Genomic DNA, 21,053 nt, shown 5'->3' on the forward strand with positions numbered 1-21,053 from the left:
TTAGGTTGTGGAGCCCCATCAGGTCCCATTGAACTAGTTACTTGCCACTATTGAATCATGGTTATGTAGTAAAAAAGTTTTTCATTTCTGGCGGAAGATGTCACAGGTTTCAGAGGATCTGATCTCCTGTGGTAACCTGTTCCACAGAGTTGGTGAAGCTACAGAAGAGGCTTTGCTAGCCAGTTTAGTTCTTGTAAAAGGAAGTGAAAGTTGTTGTTGAGATGAGTGAAGATTGCGTGTCGGGAGATGTGGAGTCAGAATTTTTTTTAGATAAACAGGAGCTGAGTCGGAGTGGAGTGCAGAGTAGGTCAGACTGAGGATCTTGAAGGTGATGCGCTGTTTGATAGGAAGCCAGTGGAGCTGTCTCAGTACTGGGGTGATGTGTTCGCGCTATCTGGTAGGGTGATGATACGGGCTGCTTTGTTTTGTACACGCTGAAGAAGAGAAACAGAACCAGATGACACATGTCATCGTATCCCAGACCTGATTATTTACAGACCGCTGCCATATAGTTTGGAATATTGCTGACTCACTCACTCACTCACTCACTCACCTATATCGTATTCTAAGGAGTTATAGATATATTTAAGGATGGTTGTTAATCTGTGGTTGTTTTGTTCCAGGGTGAACGTTCTCCAACAAGCCCAACAGGTCCTAAGGCTGGCCCCAGCAGTGACGCGGATGCTAAGACTGAAGGCGAGAGTGAAGAGGGGGCTCCAGAGAAAGGCAAGTCCATAGTGTGTCTGTGTGTCCGTTTCATATATTGACTGTGTTTATTCTTATAGACACAGTTTCTAAAGTCCTTCAACACCCTGTGCATAGATTATTCTGTTAGCACACCAGAAACGGGTTTGGATTCCAAGCAGCATTATACCCAACTCTTTAACCTTAAGAGATCCCCACTCCCCTCACCTCAATACCATGCATTTAACAGATCGTTTAATGTTTATGTGTTTACTGTTTATGAATTTGTCAGGAACAGTTAGTGAGTGAGTGAGTTTAGTTTTACTCTGCTTTTAACAGTGTACCAGCAATATCACGCTTGGGGACACCAGAAATGGGCTTCACACATTGTACCCATGTGGGGTACGTCTTTGGCGTGACTAGCGAACGCTTTAACCACTAGGCTACCCCACTGCCCTTTTGTCGGAAACAGAATGAAATAAGTCGTAAGGCATTAAGATGTGTGAAGTGTTTATAGCAGGGGAGTTCTGTAATAGTTCTTTGGTTCACATCTGTTCCCTGTTGACTGTCTGTTTATGATGATGTTGACATTTTCAGCATTTGGAAAGGCCAAGCGTCTGACTATGTTCATCCTGGCATTCTTGGGCAGCATTGCTGATTGGCTGATCAATTTATTCAACAAAATTTCCAAGAACTACCGCCGTGTTGCTAGGCAACTGGAAAAGGAGATGATCCTGGAGAAGGAGAAGATTCAAGCAGAGAAAAAGGAGTTGATAATGAAGGAGAAACGACCCAGCAGCATTCTTTTTCAGAGAGATGCGTCCTTGGGGTACATATTATGCATTTTCCGGCTGTAAAATGTCCTGTGACAGTTGTATCAATGTTTTTGAATAAAAGATTGTACAATAAATAAACTCTTTTACTTATTATCACGGACCCTACCTCACGGAGTTACCTCCCTTAAGCATGCTTTCCAACTGGGTAGGCTCCTAGACCCGTATCATCATTCCTTCTGCTGTCCACGGCCCTGAACAGGCGTTAGATTTGTGATTACCTTTCATGAGCCGTGCGGTAGCTGTATTTTAAGATGTCTGAGACACCACCTGTATGTTTGGTTTTATTTGTCTAAAACAATAACAGTAAAAAGCCTTACAGTGGTTGTTTCATAATTGTGACTTTGTATAAGTACTATCAAAATCACATAAACTTTCCGTGGTTTCACGCCAAGTTTGCTCTGCCATGGCGGGAAGTTTAAGCGTGCGGCGTGGTGCGTAATATTGCGTTTTAAAACCAACTATTACTTTCCGTGGTAACCTTCCGCGTATTTTTTTCAATGTTTTCTCGTGTTTCTCTGCTTCTGGCCACAAGTTAACTAACATGTTTACGTGTTTGTTTCAGGCTTTACCTGTTGTTAGGTCTGTGGGGAAGTATTCCCGGGCTGACAGTCACTCCCAATCGTGGCCTGTCTGGAGAAGGCGGGCCATGTGGCTGATACATGTTCAATTTGTCTGGCCTTTTCCCCGGGCACAGAAGAGGCGGCCCGACACCCTGTTTTACCTTGAGAGATCGTGGTGGGGAGGGACCTGGCGCAGGGTTCCCCGTCAAAATCTAAGCGAGCGTCCAAAAGGAAAAAATCCCGTGGCCCTTCCCCTCTCCTACCGCCCAGTGGTTTGACATGTCTCTAATGGAGTCGATGTTTCAGAAGCAGATGGACTCAATGAAGTCCTTCGTTCGAGTCGGTTGGAGGTCTCCGCCAGGAGTTCCTCGCCCACTCGGGCGGAGGGCGGAGAGTCGAGGTGGGATCGCCCGGCCTCGGCTAGATCCCTCAGCCTTGGCGTCTGTCGATCCGTTGCCTCTGGCCGGGTCGGGCGCCTCGGCTGCTCGGAGAGGGAGGTGCTCCCAGTCCCCTCTCCGGAGCTTGCGCTGGGCGTTGAGTATTCCTGGTATTCCGGTCCCTGCGCACACCCGCCCATGAGGCGGAGGCACCAGTTCTGCCTGGCCTGCCTCCTGCGTCTGGGACGGGAGTCCCGCGCCGCGCCCGGCTGGCGCTGGCGTGGAGCAGTCGGTCTGTTCCTCCCTTCCTGTGGTGCCCAGCTAGGCAGTCCACGGGTGGGGTTAGGGTCCTCTTCACGGAGGGCCCAGCCTCTGACTTCGGGCTCCGGACGCCGAGGCAATGGAGCTTCGGGGAGGTCGAGGAGCATGGCGGCAGCTTCCGTTTTGCCGACCTTGCGGGGGGTCCGGCAGAGAATTGCCGAGGGCCTACCCCAGGCAGCGGTGCCTGCTGGTTGCGTGGACTCGACTGAGTTCCGCTTGCCTGGTGAGGCGTTTGCCCCTAGGCAACCCTCACAGGCGCAGCTCTCGCATTCTGCCATCGTTGGTGGCGGGCGTGGTGATCCCCTCTTGTCTGGTACCCGAGTCAGGTTTGACTTACCTGAACTTCGTCTTGGCTACCAGCAGGGGAGGATTCCCTGTTAAATCGTACCCGATGCGTGGGCGAGTGTGTTTTCACTTCCGTTAAGCCCTGGGGGCTCGGCTTCCTCGGAGCAGCTCCGGCTGCTTTCGGCAAAGGCGCCTCACTCCACCTTTGCCCTGGCGCGGCATCCCCTGCGACGCAGCGTGCGGACCTCTGGAGGGTCTGCGGAGCGCGATGCAGCAGGTGCGGAATGGTGGTCCATGAGGCCTACCTCTCCCTCGATACAGAGGTCGGCCCTGGAAGGCGGAGGGCATGCTGGCGGCGATGTCGCCGCGCATGTCGTGCTACTCCGTCAGCTGTCGGAAGTTCAGGCTCACCTGCGCGACTCTTTGCGGTCTGCTGCGTCGGCGGTGATGTCGCGTCATCATGGGGATCGCGGGCTGTGGCTGTCGGCGTCTAGGTACTTTCGGCAGCAACACAGCAGACCTTGCTGGCTCTCCCTTTCCGTCTGGGGCGACCCTCTTTCCGGGGCACAGCAGGTCATGCGGGGAGGCTGCGCTGCAGCTACCTCCTTCAAGGATTCTAAGGCCTTGTTGGAGCACCCAGCGGTGTCTGCGCCCAGCTCCGTGCCACCTTCCTCCGCCCGGTGCAGCCTACACCCGAGTCTGCCGGCTGGCCGGCGCTTGGTAGGGGTAGGCGGGAGGGGTCCGCCAAGGGTAGGGGCAAGGAGCAGTCCTCGACTAGCTCCCAGCCTTTTCAGCGGTAGCGGGAGGTCTGCCCGACCTCCGTTAACCCAACAGGCTGCCGCTCAAGCCGTGTGTCACACCCAGTCAGCTCCGCTACTAGGGTCCGCGCCGCAGCGCTCCTACCCCATATCCCAGTGGGAGGCCGCCTCTCTCTATTCCTGCGGAATGGGAGAAGGCTACCAACAACTTGGGTGCTGGCCACGGTCAGCATAGGCCATCTCCCACTGTGGGCGAGATCCGCCCGACTTCACCGGCATCTGGCGCACTCGGTGCCGTCATGCCAAGCCAGAGGCGGACATATTGCGCGACGAAGTTCAGGCTCTGCTGGACAAGTCCGCCAATCGGCGCATTCCACGGAGAGAGGAACAGGCGGGATTTTTACTCCGCGTACTTCCTCGTCGAAGAAAGGCGGCGGGTTCCGTCCGATTCTCAACCTCAAGGGGTTGAATCGCATGCTTTCAGTACCATCCTTCAAGATGGAGACACTGCGCTCGGTGATCTCATCTGTTCAGCCCGGCGATTGGCTCCGTCAATCGACCTAAAGGATCGCGTATCTGCATGTACCCATACATCCCTCGTTCAAGCAGTACCTCCGGTTCTCTTCACGGCCGGGATGTATTACCAATTCAGGGTGCTCCCCTTGACATATCGACTGCCCCAAGGGTGTTCACCAAGCTCATGTTAGTCCCAGCTACCCTAGCTGCGCTCGCCAAGGAAGGCGTTGTTACCCTTACCTAGGCGACTGGTTGCTCGGAGCACTAACACAGCCAGCGAGTCAAGATGCTACTCACACAGTGATAGACATTCTAACTTCGACTGGGGTGGATCATCAACCTCAAGAAATCCGACCTGGTACCCACCCAGGACTTGGTTTTCTTGGGCGCGATTCAAGCGAACAAGGATCTCGTTTCCTTGTCGCCCGACCGGGTCACCAGAGTTGGGAGATGGTATCTTCATTCCTCTCCCAGCCCCAGGCACCAGCACGGACTTGGCTCCGTCTACTGGAGCCATATGGCGGCGACGATCTCTGTAGTGTGGCGGTAGCGGTTGAGATCGTCCCATACAGCAAGCTTTGGCTGGGCTGTGGACTCACCGCGGAGGATCTGGGCGCAGTCTCACAGTCCCAGTGGTTGACACCTCACCTTCAGTGGTGGACAAATGTCGGGAATCTCACCAGGGGTTCCCCTTGGAAATCCGGCGCCAGCTCTCACAGTTCAGACAGATCGTCCCTCACGGGCTGGGGCGTTCTGGGCAGTCTGTCGGCTTCGGACTCTGGTCGAAGCGAAGCTCACTTTCACATCAGCGTGTTGGAGCTGAGAGCTGTCGCGGTTGGTATTGGCTTCAGAGAGCATGTCCGTGGCCAGGTAGTCCGTCTTCAGTTAGACAACCAGGCGGCCATGTCGTACATCCTGAAGCAGGGAGGCCGCGGTGTCCCCAAGCTCCTCGGGAAGCGTGGGACTTTCTCCTCTGGAAGCGACCAATGCGATTGTCAGGTACTCCCTGTTTATCTCCGGGGCTGGAGAGCGTCGCGAGCAGATCGCTCTCTCGCGGATCCTGGCCCTTGCAGTGGATGCTTTCGACAGGCAGATATTCACAGTAATCTCCCAGTTATGCGGGTTGGTTCGAGGTGGATCTGTTTGCGTCGGCGGGGCGCATCAGACACCGATGTTCTGCTCGGATACGGACCAGAGGCGTTGGCTGCCGGCGCCTTCCTGCTGGATTGGGCGGGCAAAGTGCTCTGGGCGTTCCGCCGTTACCACTCATTCCCGTGTCCTTTCACAGCTGTCCACCCAGCCAGCTCGGCTACTTGTGCTACTGGCACGCTTTGGCGTCACAGAGCTGGTTTCGGTAATTCTCAGGTTTCTGGCTCAGCCTCCTGTTCTATTACCTTTGCGCGACGGACATTCTCACTCAGAGCGGGCCCCACCCAAATCCGCAGATTCAGTGGGTGGCTTGGCCTCTGTCAGGTCTAACCTCGAGGCCGCGAATTCCTGCAGCAGTTGCAGACACAATTCTGGCCGGTGGGATTAGACAAAGCGTTCAGTATGAGGATAGGTGGTCGCTATGCGGCGCTGGTGTTCAGATAGGGGCATTGCAGATCCCTTTTCTGCGGTTTAGTCCGGTATTGGAGTTTTGCAAGCTCGTTTGGAAGAAGGCCTGGCGGCCCCGACCATTAAGTGGCTACTCCACGCTATTTCCACTTTTCACACCTGTCGATGGTGCTCTTCTGGGGCAGCACCCTCTCGTGCAAGCGCTTTCTAGCTGGCGGCGGCGGATTCGACCTGCTCTCAGGCGAACCAGTCCACCTTAGGATTTGTCGATGGAGTGCTTTCGATTGGCTGTCGGTCCCACTTTCTCACACCTATCGGCTATTTCCATTCAGTTGTTGACCTGGAAAGCTGTGTTTCTGGTGGCGGTAACATCTGGTGAAGAGTCGGCGATATACATGCTATGTCGTCCGACCGGCTGACTGTGTTTCACCGCGGATCGTGTCAGCATTAAGCCTCCCAGATACTTACCGACCGAAGGTCGATCCGCTTTCCATGTGACAGCTCCTATCGAACTTCCTACTCTTACCCAGCCTTCCACATCGGGACCACTCCTCTGAGCACTCACCCGTTGGATGTCCGTAAGGCGCTCAAAGTCTATATCAAGCGAGCGCGGGGGATCCGTGCGGGTACCCAGCTGTTCTGTTATTACGGTGGCGGGAAGGCTGGTCTGCCAGCGAGCAAGCAAACTTTGTCTCGCTGGCTTGTTTCGTATAATATTTGTGCGGCTTATCAGGCTAAGGGCAAGCCTCCCCTGAGGGGTTGAAGGCTCACTTTCGGTCAGGGCAGTAGCAGCATCAAAAGCTTTGCAGCGGCACTCCCCATTGAAGAGATCTGCTCTGCGCTATTTGGAGCCGGCCAAGCACTTTTATCGCCATTATCAGCTCGATACACATTCAGCAATGTCGTCGCGAGCTTTGGTCGTTACCGTTCTCTCCAGTGGACAGTGTCCTGCCACCCTGACCAAGTGAGTCTTGGTTTATTGGTTTGTGTTGGCGCTCCTGTACAATGATTCCATTATTGACATGTCTGCTCTGAGCACTCAGAGAACCTGTACCCCTTCGATTCTCTAAGGAGTTCACGATATCGTTAGTGAGTGGTATTTTTGTTTTCCCCTCGGTGCTCTCCGCGAAGAAGCCACTTAGTGGGTCGGTTTCACTGACATTAGCACTCGTGCAATGTCTCATTATGCTAGAGGTAGATCTTTGAGCACAAATCCTCCCTGTCAGTTCCCCTCCCATAATGCCTCTGGCGAGGCGAAACTGGGTCAGTGACAGGTGAGTGTTATGGCGTCTGTTCAATTTTTTTCCATGATCACGATCGCTATATTTTGTGTGTGCTTGGACAGAATTCCCTCCTCCCTGGCCTCCGGTCTTTGGGAGTCTGTGTTTATGCATAATATGTACCCCAAGGGCGATCTCTCTGAAAAGAATTTTCCAAACCTGCAGAGGTTTTCAATTCTTTGAAGAGAGTCGTCCTTGGGGTAGAACCCCCCACCTCCCGCATTCTGTTCACTGATGAGAATTCAGCAGAAGGAATGATGATCGGGTCTAGGAGCCTACCCAGTTGAGTGCGCATCGCTAAGGAGAGGTAACTCCGTGAGGTAGAGGTCCGTTATAATAAATAAAGAGTTTATTTATTGTACAATCTTTTTATTCAAAAACATTGATACAACTGTCACAGGACATTTTACAGCGGAAAATGCATAATATGTACCCCAAGGGCGACTCTCTTCAAAGAATTGAAAACCTCTGCAGGTTTGGAAGTTCCGTCAGGTGAGTGTCAAGGGACATCAACTCCGTAATTAGATCTTTCCTTAGGCAGTAATTAATTTGCAATGTTTCAATCTGTGCTCACTTTATGTCTCATGAGTTTATTACCATGATGGACTTTGTGACCACTTGCCCGTTAGATTAATAAAGTACTAATAATCACAAAATATTCGAGTATATATTCATACTGGATAAATGTCAAGTCTCAAAGTAGAGATGCACAATGTTTTTCTGTAACAGATGTGGTTGTTAGGTTTGCTTATTTGTTGTTTAATGCTGCAGTTGAGTCATGGATGTAGTTGTAAAATAACAGACATGTTGATTAACGGATGTGTCGGGTAAAAGATATGGTTGTAACAGTTGATGATTGGATGTGGTTGGTGTGTAACAGATATGGTAGCAACAGAGTTGAACAGTTGATTAACGGATGTGTGGGGTAAAAGATATGGTTGTAACAGTTGATGATTGGATGTGGTTGGTGTGTAACAGATATGGTAGCAACAGAGTTGAACAGTTGATTAACGGATGTGTGGGGTAACAGATATGGTTGTAACAGTTGATGATTGGATGTGGTTGGTGTGTAACAGATATGGTAGCAACAGAGTTGAACAGTTGATTAACGGATGTGTGGGGTAAAAGATATGGTTGTAACAGTTGATGATTGGATGTGGTTGGTGTGTAACAGATATGGTAGCAACAGAGTTGAACAGTTGATTAACGGATGTGTCGGGTAAAAGATATGGTTGTAACAGTTGATGATTGGATGTGGTTGGTGTGTAACAGATATGGTAGCAACAGAGTTGAACAGTTGATTAACGGATGTGTGGGGTAACAGATATGGTTGTAACAGTTGATGATTGGATGTGGTTGGTGTGTAACAGATATGGTAGCAACAGAGTTGAACAGTTGATTAACGGATGTGTGGGGTAACAGATATGGTTGTAACAGTTGATGATTGGATGTGGTTGGTGTGTAACAGATATGGTAGCAACAGAGTTGAACAGTTGATTAACGGATGTGTCGGGTAAAAGATATGGTTGTAACAGTTGATGATTGGATGTGGTTGGTGTGTAACAGATATGGTAGCAACAGAGTTGAACAGTTGATTAACGGATGTGTGGGGTAAAAGATATGGTTGTAACAGTTGATGATTGGATGTGGTTGGTGTGTAACAGATATGGTAGCAACAGAGTTGAAAAGTTCATTAACAGATGTGTCGGGTAAAAGATATGGTTGTAACAGTTGATGATTGGATGTGGTAGGTGTGTAACAGATATGGTAGCAACAGAGTTGAACAGTTGATTAACAGATGTGTCGGGTAACAGATATGGTTGTAACAGTTGATGATTGGATGTGGTTGGTGTGTAACAGATATGGTAGCAACAGAGTTGAAAAGTTCATTAACGGATGTGTTGGGTAACAGATATGGTTGTAACAGTTGATGATTGGATGTGGTTGGTGTGTAACAGATATGGTAGCAACAGAGTTGAACAGTTGATTAACAGATGTGTCGGGTAACAGATATGGTTGTAACAGTTGATGATTGGATGTGGTAGGTGTGTAACAGATATGGTAGCAACAGAGTTGAACAGTTGATTAACGGATGTGTCGGGTAACAGATATGGTTGTAACAGTTGATGATTGGATGTGGTAGGTGTGTAACAGATGTGGTAGCAACAGAGTTGAACAGTTGATTAACGGATGTGTCGGGTAACAGATATGGTTGTAACAGTTGATGATTGGATGTGGTTGGTGTATAACAGATATGGTAGCAACAGAGTTGAACAGTTGATTAACGGATGTGTGGGGTAACATATGGTTGTAACAGTTGATGATTGGATGTGGTTGTGTTGTTTTCAGTCTCTCGGACTGGGAAGAGAGAGAGAAGGAGGAGGAGGAGTTTGAGAAGAGTCAGCCACGCGTGTACCGCCTACTGGTCGCCACGTACTACATGCTGGTGTCTCGGTCAGAGCTGCTTTGTTACTTCCTGATGATCCTGAACCAGATGATCTACGCCTCGCTGCTTGCCCTGCCCCTGCCTCTCATGGTGTTCCTGTGGGGGATGTTGTCCGTGCCACGCCCATCCAAGTCCTTCTGGATCACCGTTATTACCTATGTTGAGGTACTGTCATAAGCATGGACAGCTGTGTGTGCTGTCAATTGCTGTTTGAACCTCACACTTACAACTATACAACACTCTAAGGTTAAGAGAGAGACATTTGGGATTTTATTTCAACTTTTTCTTTTGAAAACATAAAAGAAACAACATTTTGTTAGCTGGGAAAAAAAAGAGCAACTCAGTCACGAGTTTTTCAGTCACCATTGCCTATGAACTGAATGTTTATTCAAGCCAAATTAGGATTGTTTGATTGAAGTATTCCCTACGTTGTTTTGACCTGCATATCAAATGTTTAAACTCAGTAATGTGCTAACTCGAATTATGGAGGTCAAGGGGTTGACATTCATTCAAAGAGCAAATGAAAAATTGTCGGTTACCATGGTTACAATACCTGCAAATTGAATGGTTAGAATCTGCTTACTCAAATTATGGAGGTCAAGGGGTTGACATTGATTCAGAGAGCAAATAAAAAATTGTCTGTTACCATGGTTACAATTATTGAATTTGGTTTTGAGGCACAATAGTGTTTCGTTTTTTTTACATTCCCTGCCATGATTTGACAACAAGATGGCTTAATCTTTTCATTGTTTACCACGGTTAAGAGTCTAGTGTGAGTCAGAGAGTCTTTGCTTCAGGCTATGCAGAGTGTTTGTACAAAGTGTCTTTGTTTCAGGCTGTCGTGGTGGTGAAGTACCTGTTCCAGTTCAGCTTCTTCCCGTGGAATGACGGCACGGTTCGTGAGAGTCCCTTCTGGCCGCCACGTATCCTGGGTATCGAGAAACAGTCCAACTACGCTGCAGCCGACCTTGCCCTCCTGCTAGCCCTCTTCATACATCGGTCACTTCTTAAGGTAAGCTGGTTGGTGGAGTACCCAAGACGTCTGTTCATCATACCAAAGACTTTGGAACATCGTGTGAAGCCCAGTTTCAGTGATGTCCATTGTGGTTGTGCTGAAATATTGCTACCAAATGGTGTAAAACCATAATTATTGATTCCATGACAATTGACTTAAGGCTGAGGAGATTTTTTTTGCAGTTTGGTGACAGTATCTAGGTGATGAAACTGTTATTAAACAAACACAGCATATAAATTGAATGCTAATTTAGTGATATTAAAGAACCACTAAACTTTGTTTTTTGTTACTCTTTTAACCATTACATATGAAAGATTTGTGGTTAGTCTTATGCGGAACACCAAATTTATTCTTTAAAAACTTGTGGTTAATTAATACCGAGCGATTAAAAGTGGCCAAAAAGTCGCCTGCTTCCCTCTCGCCATGCCAAGCGAAACCCCAGACAAGTTACGTAACTCTGTCGCCAGAGCACTGCAGTGACGTCATATGAGGAACGATTTTCAGTTAGTTGTATAGAAAATGTGTAGCACGCTCATCATTTTGATGATTTCTCGACATCAACGAAGACATGCGAATCGTTGCTTTGTCGTCAATTGCTCCTAGGGGTCGGGCGATGGTGTCCCCATGCACAGATTTCCACAGGACCCGCGGTTAAATGCTAAATGGGTTATGTTTGTGAGTCTTGGCGGCGTTGTGGAAGCCTGAAGCGATATCTTACTTGTGTTCAGATCGCTTCCGCGGAAGTTAAAGAATCAAAACTACTTACTAGTTGTAATAAAATATGCATATGATTGATGACCATAAAGATTTTCCATGACACAACTTGTAACATAGCGATTTCTTCCTCGAGGCGAGGTTGTGGTCGAGTAACAATAATATTGTAAGTAGTATTATATTGACACCCACCTGCAGCTGCCAGGAGAGAAATTGTTATGTTATCACGCTATATCATGCAAAATCCTATTGGCCATCAATAAAATACATATTTTACTACCAGTAGAAAGTAGTTTTGATTTTGTAACTTCGGTGAAAACAAACCTAAATACCATTTATCCTCAGACTGGCGGATGTTCCCGACAGAGCGCCGCCATTTTAAAAATAAAAAAATCTGTTAGAATTAATGAGATTATAGTTTGTTTTCATCAAGTTAGAAAATCAAGACTACTTTCTACTTTCGTAGTTAAATATGTATTGGAATCATAACCAAACGGATTTTGCATGACACAACTTATAACATAACGATTTCTTCCGCAGGCGAGGTGGGGTCGAAGTCACAATACTGCGCGATAAATTTCTTGCTACATTCCCATGGTTAATGTCCACTCACCAGTATGTAGATACTAGTCAATGTGCGTCTTTATATTTGGTCTTATAATCCTAATTAAATACTTGTATGCATTTTGAAACTAAATAAAAAGCAGGCGATCTGCTGAATACTTATAGTGAATTTATAACAGAACTGTAATATCTAGACATTATATAGTTTGCCAATGTGAATCATAATTCGCACACACACCCTAGTGCATGTTGTCTGTCTCATTACACTTCACGGTGAAAACAATGATTCTGTTGATATGCTACGACAAATGAATAAAAACAAAATGCAAATATTAAAATTAAAACAGATTAAAGTTATAGGAACAATATCAGGCCATTACCTTGTTAGGAATGTATCCATCAATATCCACAAAACTGTTCCAAATGATGTGTCTTTTAACAGTTTAATATACGAAAAAGTGATAAATCTTTTCAGGTATTGGTGTATAGTCTCATTGGTCACCCAAGATAGCACACCTGGCAACTAATTGCATAATGTCCGCCTTTCTTTAAAAACAGTAATTTAGTTAGCCAATAATGGGCAATCAATCAATGTATTGCGGTTAATCCTTTGAAAGAAGGGCGTTGTTTTTACGCATGACACCGACCACGACAGAGTGTATTCAGTATAGATTAGTAAATCTACATACATAAACACTACCTTTTGACAATTCCGGCTGTGTAAGATAAAAGTAATTAATCAATCAGCGTGTTATCGGTTAATCCTTTGATCGATGTTTATAATGTTGAATATTTACTCCAGACACAAGAAATGCCAAATGGGAACCTTTGTCGGGGTAATCTAAGTGTGTTACCACTAATTATACCTGTTATAAATTCATTAACTGACCATCAAGTGAATGATGACAAATAACATATGTAGGTATATACCACCTAACACGGGTTACAACAAGGGAGTATTAATTGCTGTATTGCATGTGAAAACTTATGGGCCGACACTGTTTTGAGAATACAAACAGATTTTTACATGACATGATTAAATATCGAGGTAAAAAAAACACAGAAATGGGATCAATTTGAATCAGTCATTATGCAAATAGGGCCCTACTGACATCAATCGATTTTGACAGAATCGTCTATGAAAACAAGTTGTAACTCGGAAACTAGGCAAAGCAGGAGACAAAACTAAATGACAGTAGATTGTGAGAACATATAGCTTTCATTTTCCACAACAATAGTCACGATTTCAGGTTTATACAAGCCTGTAAACAAGATAATTTAACCCCTAAAATGTAGATGAATTCTGCATCGGCCCTCAAAGCTATTCCTCATATGACGTCACAGATGCGCGCCGCTCTGATTGGTTGAAATTTCGTTCGCGGGTGAGAATTGTGCACTGTTGTCAAAAAGGTCGATTTAAGTCAATTAAAGGTCGAAATGAGTAGTTTTAATGACGGGGTTTCATTTATAACGATGCCAGTTAGTGATTTATGTATTTTTACCCCCTAGGGTTTATGTGACCTTTAAGGGAACATGATCCTGCTAAATTGTTTCTGAATACAGTACTGGATGCACTGTTATGTTCTATTTTATCACCGACTGAACTTAATATTACAGAGATACGGACTATGGAGGGACACTGATGACATCTCTGCTGACTTGGCAAAGGCTGGAGAGAAGGAGTTGTCTCCCCCCTTGTTCTCCTGCCCCAGAGGTAAGATGTTCAGCTTTGACCATGTTTAGTTTGGAAGGTATTTGACAAATATCCAGTGCAGTTTTGCTGAATTTTGATGAAAATTTTGGTTTTCCTGTAGGTTTTTAGAAGATACAGATTTTGTTTGCGTATTTGTTTGCAGTCAGTGACATTTAACGGAGTGATTGTGAGACTATCAACAAAATACCTGTGTGGGGTTTAATTTCCAATATAGGTATATGTGTTTGTTAATTACTATCATGAAATGTGATATAACATTGGCATGTTGCTGCGTGTTTAGTCATGGGACACTCACTGACCCATGTCTTTTCTGTAAAGGGAGACAACACTACCCATGCCATGGAGTCTGCAGAGATGGGAGAGTCTGGAGCCGCATCTGATGGTCAGCTGCAGTCTTCATCAGAAGAGGAAGGCAAGAAAAAGCCCAGCAAGGTCAAAGCAGGGTATGTCAAATTGCCCCAAAATAATCTGGGGCCAAGAGTGGCCCTTATGTTGAAGGCACCACATTTTTCTGTGCAGAGTTATGCCCCTTCAGTGTGCCAGAAGCCTATGATCTTGAGCCTAACTTGACACTTTGAATCAGTATCAAAATGGTATGTTCCATATACAAGCCAATCTCTTTAAAAAACAAATTAGAACTGAACATGTAAATAATCTTGTCTAGTGATGTTTAAATGCAAATTTGACGTCTTTTGTTTGTTCACGCGATGCCGTTTTATTTTACCCCCTGAAAAAAAGTTTGTCGAAAGTGTAACCCATAGATAAGCTGACCCCCTTCTACAGACTGCTATTTTTGGGGTCCTCAAAATTCAGCTTAACTACGGTAATATAGTTTGAGCATCAGTTTGGTCTTTCTTCCACATCTAACTTAAACACCATTCAAAGGGCATTCAACCAAGCTCAACAATAACCCTTTAGAAGTGCTTCAAATTACAACTGAGTGTTTGAAAGACTTTGGGAAACATTTTCTTGAAAGCAGTGTGTTTGACTCAGAGATCAAATCATTCATATGTCCCACCTGAGACTCGTGTTTGCAACCCCACACAGGTAAATTGGGTGGTGCTTCCAATGATACACCTGAGACTCGTGTTTGCAACCCCAGACAGGTAAATTGGGTGGTGCTTCCAATGATACAGCTGAGACTCGTGTTTGCAACCCCACACAGGTAAATTGGGTGGTGCTTCCAGTGATACACCTGAAACTCGTGTTTGCAACCCCACACAGGTAAATTGGGTGGTGCTCCCAGTGATACACCTGAGACTCGTGTTTGATACACCTGAAACTTGTGTTTGCAACCCCACACAGGTAAATTGGGTGGTGCTCCCAGTGATACACCTGAAACTCGTGTTTGCAACCCCACACAGGTAAATGGGGTGGTGCTCCCAGTGATACACCTGAAAAAGTTTAATAGTGGGCATTTGTGTGGATTATATGTATGTTTAAGTCATGTTTATGTATGACTTTGAAAAAAGGAGTGAGACCTGCGAGTCATGTGCTAGATTCTGTTGACAAGAAGAGTAGTCCGTGTATGATGTCTCTGTTCACACATTGTGTCATTGTCCCCACAGGTTAAAGAAGTGTCTAGCTCCGTTCACGAACTTCTTCAAGCAGGTGACAGGAGCAACGTACAACGCCACTGTCGACGTCTATGCCCCCATGTTCTGCTGCGACTTCATTACATTCATCATCGTCGTGTTTGGGTATTGGGCCTTCGGACCATCTGTAAGTACTAGAATACAGTTGTTGTCTCTTTCCCTCATCACATCCAGTACACAGGTGCTTTAAATCCTTATTCTTGGTTTTAAAGTACAAAGATACTATGGTGAAGCTTTGTTGGTTATGTATCATTGTGTTCAGATATTTGTCAATATGAAAAGAAAGGGTTTCTCAAGACAGAACTGTAGCTAAATCATACGATCTTTGTTTTCCAGCAAACAGCCAGTGGTGACGTAACAAGCTACATCTCTGAAAACAGGGTAAGTCAGGAGAGTGCAGTCGTGTTACATGTTACAGGAATCTGAGGGACAGTCTCAAAAGTATTTGGTCAGTTAAGGGGGCTGTGATGACAAAGTGTACAGATAAGTGCTTGCAAGTTTGAATACTAGTCGACTAGTATGTATGTAAGTATGGTTGCCCTGTTTTACAGGTTCCTGTTCCGTTCTTGGTAATGCTGATCTGCCAGTTCGCTCTCATCATCATCGACCGTGCTCTGTTCTTGAGGAAGAACGTCCTCGGCAAGTTCATGTTCCAGATCATCTTGGTGATCCTCATCCACATCTGGATGTTCTTCGTGCTTCCGGCTGTCACTGATAGGTCAGTTCTGGTCATGTGACTTTGACATGTCTTTAAGGGAGATAACCCAGAATGCATTTCCTGTTTAATTGCATTATCGTTAGTCATCTTTCATGACATTTTCAGCTAATAAACACTACCTGTATTCCAAACATTATGCATTTTTCTTCTCAAAACACATTACATATGTCACCTTTGGAAGAATCTGTGAACTATTGCTATGTCTAGCATGAGGAACATTATAAGGAATTGTTTTCAGGGTGTAGCTACCATTATAAGAAAAAGCCTGGGCTTACTCATGATTTTTGCTAAAGATCATATGAAAATTGGGCAAGTTGTCAATACTATCTAAATATAAAGCTTTGCAACCTATAGGGCTTACAAGAAAGAATTGGCTTGCTACGCGCTTGTTTTAACCATTGGTATTTCTGCCTTACAGGAGTTTCAACAAAAACATCCCAGCTCTGCTATGGTACTTTGTCAAGTGTATCTACTTCGGGCTGTCTGCGTACCAGATCAGGTGTGGCTACCCAACAAGAATCCTTGGCAACTTCCTCACCAAGAAGTACAACTATCTGAACCTGTTCCTCTTCAAGGGGTACGTTCATCTTGTTGGTACAGGCTTCACTCATAACCTTTCATGAAGGAAGCCACATATTGATGTAAGCTATGGTAGATAAAATACCTCTAGGAGTCAAACAAGAAGGTTTCAAATGTGTTACACATACTGAAGCCAACATTTTCTACTGATGTGGATAATAAATCAGAAGTATTTAATTGTGATTTGATCACTCTGACTGTCCAGTCAGAATAGTTTTCCACAAAGTCATGGTTTAATGTGTATTATACCCTTGCTGGTTTTGAAGACTCAATGGAAAGAAGGTTTCCTGAAATATTTATCACCTGTCACAAATTAAAAATCTTTCTGAGGCAGGAAAGAGCTGCTTGTGTCTGTCCATTATGTATCATCCCCTGTCTTGGAATTGGTTAAAGAAATCCTGGCTTGGTTCCAGATTCCTGGCTATTCCGTTCCTGCTGGAGTTGAGGGCCCTGATGGACTGGATCTGGACGGACACCACTCTGGCCATCGGCTCCTGGCTACAGATGGAGGACATCTACGCCAACATCTTCGTCCTCAAGTGCTGGAGGAGAGCAGAGGCGGTAGGTCCCTCCACTCAGTTCACCAAAACAGATTCTTTCATTTGGGCATTGCTTGTATCCAGAGATTCTGCAAGTCTCAAGTGACCCATGTTTGTCTTGAAAATTGATGAAAATTGGGGCAGTGGGGTAGCCTTGTGGTTAAAGCATTCGCTTGTCACTCCAAAAACCCAGGTTCAATTCCCCACATTGGTACAATGTGTGAAGCCAATTTCTGGTGTCCCCTGCCATGCTGTTGCTGGAATATTGCTAAAAGTGGCGTAAAACCATACTCACTCTGATTAGAATATTACTTAAACTGTATACTGAAGTTGCATTGAATGGATATGAAACTGATCAGCCATGTTATAATTCTTGTGTGTGTGGACTTTTGACTGAACTTAGATTTACAACTATATGAAGTCACCATGTGCATTATATAGTTATAAGGTGTGTGTATTTTTTTGAAAAAACCCACTGATCTGTGGCAGTATCCTAATTCTATGTGACTCCCTGTTGCAGACATACCCGACCCCACGTGCCATGAAGCGGAAGGCCCTCATCAAGTATGGCGTTGGCGGCCTGCTGCTTCTCGTCATCATCTTCATCATCTGGTTCCCGCTTGTACTCTTCTCCTTCGCGAACACTGTGTTCGAGCAGAACCCACCCTTCGAGTCCACCGTCACCATTACCCTTGGAGGGTACCAGCCAATCTTCAAGATGACCGCACAGCAACAGAACATTGAACATCTGACTCCCACCCAGTTTAACATCCTGCAGAGTCGCTACAGCAAAGACAGGGTAGGTAGTAGCAGCCTTGTTGGCACCAAATATGGTCTGTGGTAATAATGCAATAGCTGGATATGGGATAGCAGCTTAAATACTTATAATGCTGTTACTATGCATGTGGAGATAAGACGTAATGTATTTCTCCCTCATTCACTCTCTCTCTCTCTCTCTCTCTCTCTCTCTCTCTCTCTCTCTCTCTCTCTCTCTCTCTCTCTCTCTTTCACTCTCTCTCTCTCTCTCTCCTCTCTCTCTCTCTCTCTCCCTCTCTCTCTCTCTCTCTCTCCCTCATTCTCTCTCTCTCTCTCTCTCTCTCTCTCTCTCTCCCTCATCTCTCTCTCCCTCATTCTCTCTCTCTCTCTCCCTCATTCTCTCTCTCTCTCTCTCTCTGTACCTCTGCCTCTCTCTACCGCTTCCTCTACATCTCCCTCTTCCTCTACATCTTCCTCTCTCTTCCTCTACATCTGTATTCTTCCTCTACTGTTTCCTCTACATCAACATCTTCTTCTACATCTACATCTTCCTCTACATCTACATCTACCACCCCCTCTAAATTTTCCTCTTCCTCTTCATCTACATCTCCTCTACCTCTACATCGTCCTCTTCCTCTACATCTTCCTCTACTACTCTCTACCTCTACCTCTCTCACTCTACCTCTCTACCTGTATGCTGCAATTATGACAATTGGTTCATTCCCTGTTGTTCCCAGAATGCCATGGGCTTCCTGTCCAACTACGAGGCCATTGATGTAACCAAGGTGACACTGGTAGGCAAGTCCACATCCCTGTGGGGCATCAGTCCCCCGAGTCAGGCTGACCTTGTCACATCTCTGCAGAATAATAGAAACATGAAGCTGGAGTTCTTCATCAGCTTTGTCAGGTGAGACTTTTACTGTGGCTCCATGGATAAATTTAGATTATTCTTATCAACAGAACATCATCTGCCACTGTTGATCATGAATGCATCATCTGTTTAGACCCATCTTTTTCAGACAACCAGACATATAGTCAAGCAATGTATTGAATACATTGAGCATGTTTTCATCCCTTGTTTTGGTTGCTTCTGCAGGGACCCGTCTGGAGGCCAGTCGGGCAGTATCAGCAACGACTTCACCATGTTGCTAGACGATCCGACCAAGAAGCAGCTAATAGGTATCATCAATGGGACATCCAATTCTACAGTGTAAGTTTTACTGGCTTTGTGCTTTTACAGTCTCTGCATAATCCAAATAGGACTGTATACTAAAGTACAGGTGAAATTATGTTTCAGTTTTTCTAAAATACACTGTACAAAGAGTTTGATGGTAAATTTGTTAAAAATGGATATTGTGATGAATTTTTGGGAATTCTTGAAGATTCTCTCCAATTGTTCTTAAAAAAACCCCAACTTTTTCAACTTGCAGGAATATATCTGGGGTTTTCCCGAGATTTATGCGCCTGGCCTTGGAGGGGCGACCAACAGGCATCAAACCATTGCTATATGGTAGGTATTTCACTCACTTGTTAGCCACAAATACAAGACTTGATTGCCAATATGTTTTTATTATTATAGGATATTTATATAACGCACATATCCATGCACTAGTGCATGCTCAAGGCGCTGGTATTTCTTCCCTCAATCATTGGATGTCAATCTCAACGGCACATCGCATTATCAATCTCAACTGATTGCCAGTATGTTTCCACATTTGGTTGTACATAAAATGAATGAGGCCTCTTGGACATAGAGGTCTATGTTGTACTGCAAACTACATGTGGATATAGGCGTCTGCTCAGCTTCCCTTAGTGTCAGAAGTTGATATTGTCCAATTAGGAATTTATAAGGGATAAATGTGGAATTATTTCAAATCCTATACAGACTTTCAAGACTCATCCTTGTAGAGTGATTTGTCGGTAAAGGGAGGCACATCTTCATTAATAATACAACACAGTACTCGGGATAATATGTATGGTTGGATACAAAGAGCTGTGGTAGACTTCCTCATTCAGATTGGGAAGTATGACATAATTTAACTGAACATAAATATAAGTTTGTTAAGTGTTGGGCCATAGAGGCCTTTTCAGGCCCAAGGTCGCCCTAAAACCTTACCTACCTACAAATTTGTTTTCCTTTATAGGTGATTTTGGTGTGGGCATGAGCAACATATCAATGGGTTTGTTCCGGGACTCTGACGCTGGTTCGTTGTCTGAGTACATCCAGTGGTGGCAGATAAAGGAGCTTATCAAGGGGGATGATATACTGGAATATGACCCTGCGAAAAAAGCCCATGAAGTAGATCAACTCACCATTTTCACCTTCAATGACAGGAAAGCGCCAGCAGGTTTCTCGGTTATCACTGGATATGGGTAAGTCATTTCACTGCTTTCATATGTTAACATGAATTGTTATATATAAAGATATTCTGGTTATAATTTTGGTATTGTTTAATTGTATAAGTTTCATAGTCAAATATTGATTCTAGTTTATAGCAAACAGATTGCAATTGTTTTATGAATATACTGTTTCTTGATCATGTCTTCATAATTGTGAAAGTCACATGAAATAGTTGTTGAAGCTTTTGATATGACCCTGTTTTAATGTTGTGTAGTTAGTGTGTTCAACCTCATCACATCATGCTGTCATCTTGCAAGAATGATTTTGTCTTTGCCCTTGATGTGTGTCAATTGATTAGTATAAAGCTTGCTGCAAATGAGATTTCACTTTTGAAAAAGATGTTTTCTTAAATTCCAAGATATGGTTTTGTTGGGGTGCACTTAATTTACATTTTCAATCAGTTGTGTTAGGATCAACTGTACAACTTTTGTCTTGGCGAACTGAATTGGAGAACTGCAAGAGAATATCTCAAAACTGCAGCAGGTTTATGGGTGTACCAAATAAACCAGTGACATCAAGAGTGTACTACCAGGACAGTTTGTTGGGACACTAATTATAAGTCATCACTGACACAGAATTTCTTATTTAAAATTTGGAGTTTCCCTCAACATGTTTAATCTAAAAGTTCAGGACAAATGAACTTCGTTTCCAGAATTTATTTTCTGGGATTTTTGTTTAGTTTTTGTTTTGTGGATTTATTAAAGTAACAGCCCCACTGAATATCAACTGGGTTACAGTTCTTTATTGATTTTGAAGTTTTGAGAAATAACAAAGGAATACAAAACTAGAAAACTAGAGTTTGTTGTGTTCCTGTGTAGAATCTCTGGGTGTTCTAGTC

General features: G+C 44.9%; 1 protein-coding gene across 1 annotated transcript in view; it reads left to right on the forward strand.

The window, feature by feature from the left end:
* The window catches only part of LOC124272586 (piezo-type mechanosensitive ion channel component 2-like), a 133,857-nt gene that overhangs the window by 103,967 nt on the left and 8,837 nt on the right, over positions 1-21,053 (forward strand). Inside the window, 20 exon segments of the mRNA XM_046707791.1 lie at positions 148-152; positions 624-726; positions 1,282-1,482; positions 2,387-2,798; positions 7,649-7,666; positions 9,524-9,785; positions 10,456-10,632; positions 13,531-13,605; positions 13,607-13,627; positions 13,946-14,070; positions 15,196-15,349; positions 15,559-15,603; positions 15,774-15,940; positions 16,359-16,517; positions 16,933-17,080; positions 17,579-17,857; positions 18,552-18,721; positions 18,911-19,024; positions 19,245-19,324; positions 19,959-20,187. Of these exon segments, the coding sequence (XP_046563747.1) occupies positions 148-152; positions 624-726; positions 1,282-1,482; positions 2,387-2,798; positions 7,649-7,666; positions 9,524-9,785; positions 10,456-10,632; positions 13,531-13,605; positions 13,607-13,627; positions 13,946-14,070; positions 15,196-15,349; positions 15,559-15,603; positions 15,774-15,940; positions 16,359-16,517; positions 16,933-17,080; positions 17,579-17,857; positions 18,552-18,721; positions 18,911-19,024; positions 19,245-19,324; positions 19,959-20,187 (2,944 nt within the window).

The sequence above is a fragment of the Haliotis rubra genome, unplaced genomic scaffold, assembly GCF_003918875.1.
Source record: "Haliotis rubra isolate DU_JTF1 unplaced genomic scaffold, ASM391887v1 Scf103, whole genome shotgun sequence".
Lineage (NCBI taxonomy): Eukaryota > Metazoa > Mollusca > Gastropoda > Lepetellida > Haliotidae > Haliotis > Haliotis rubra.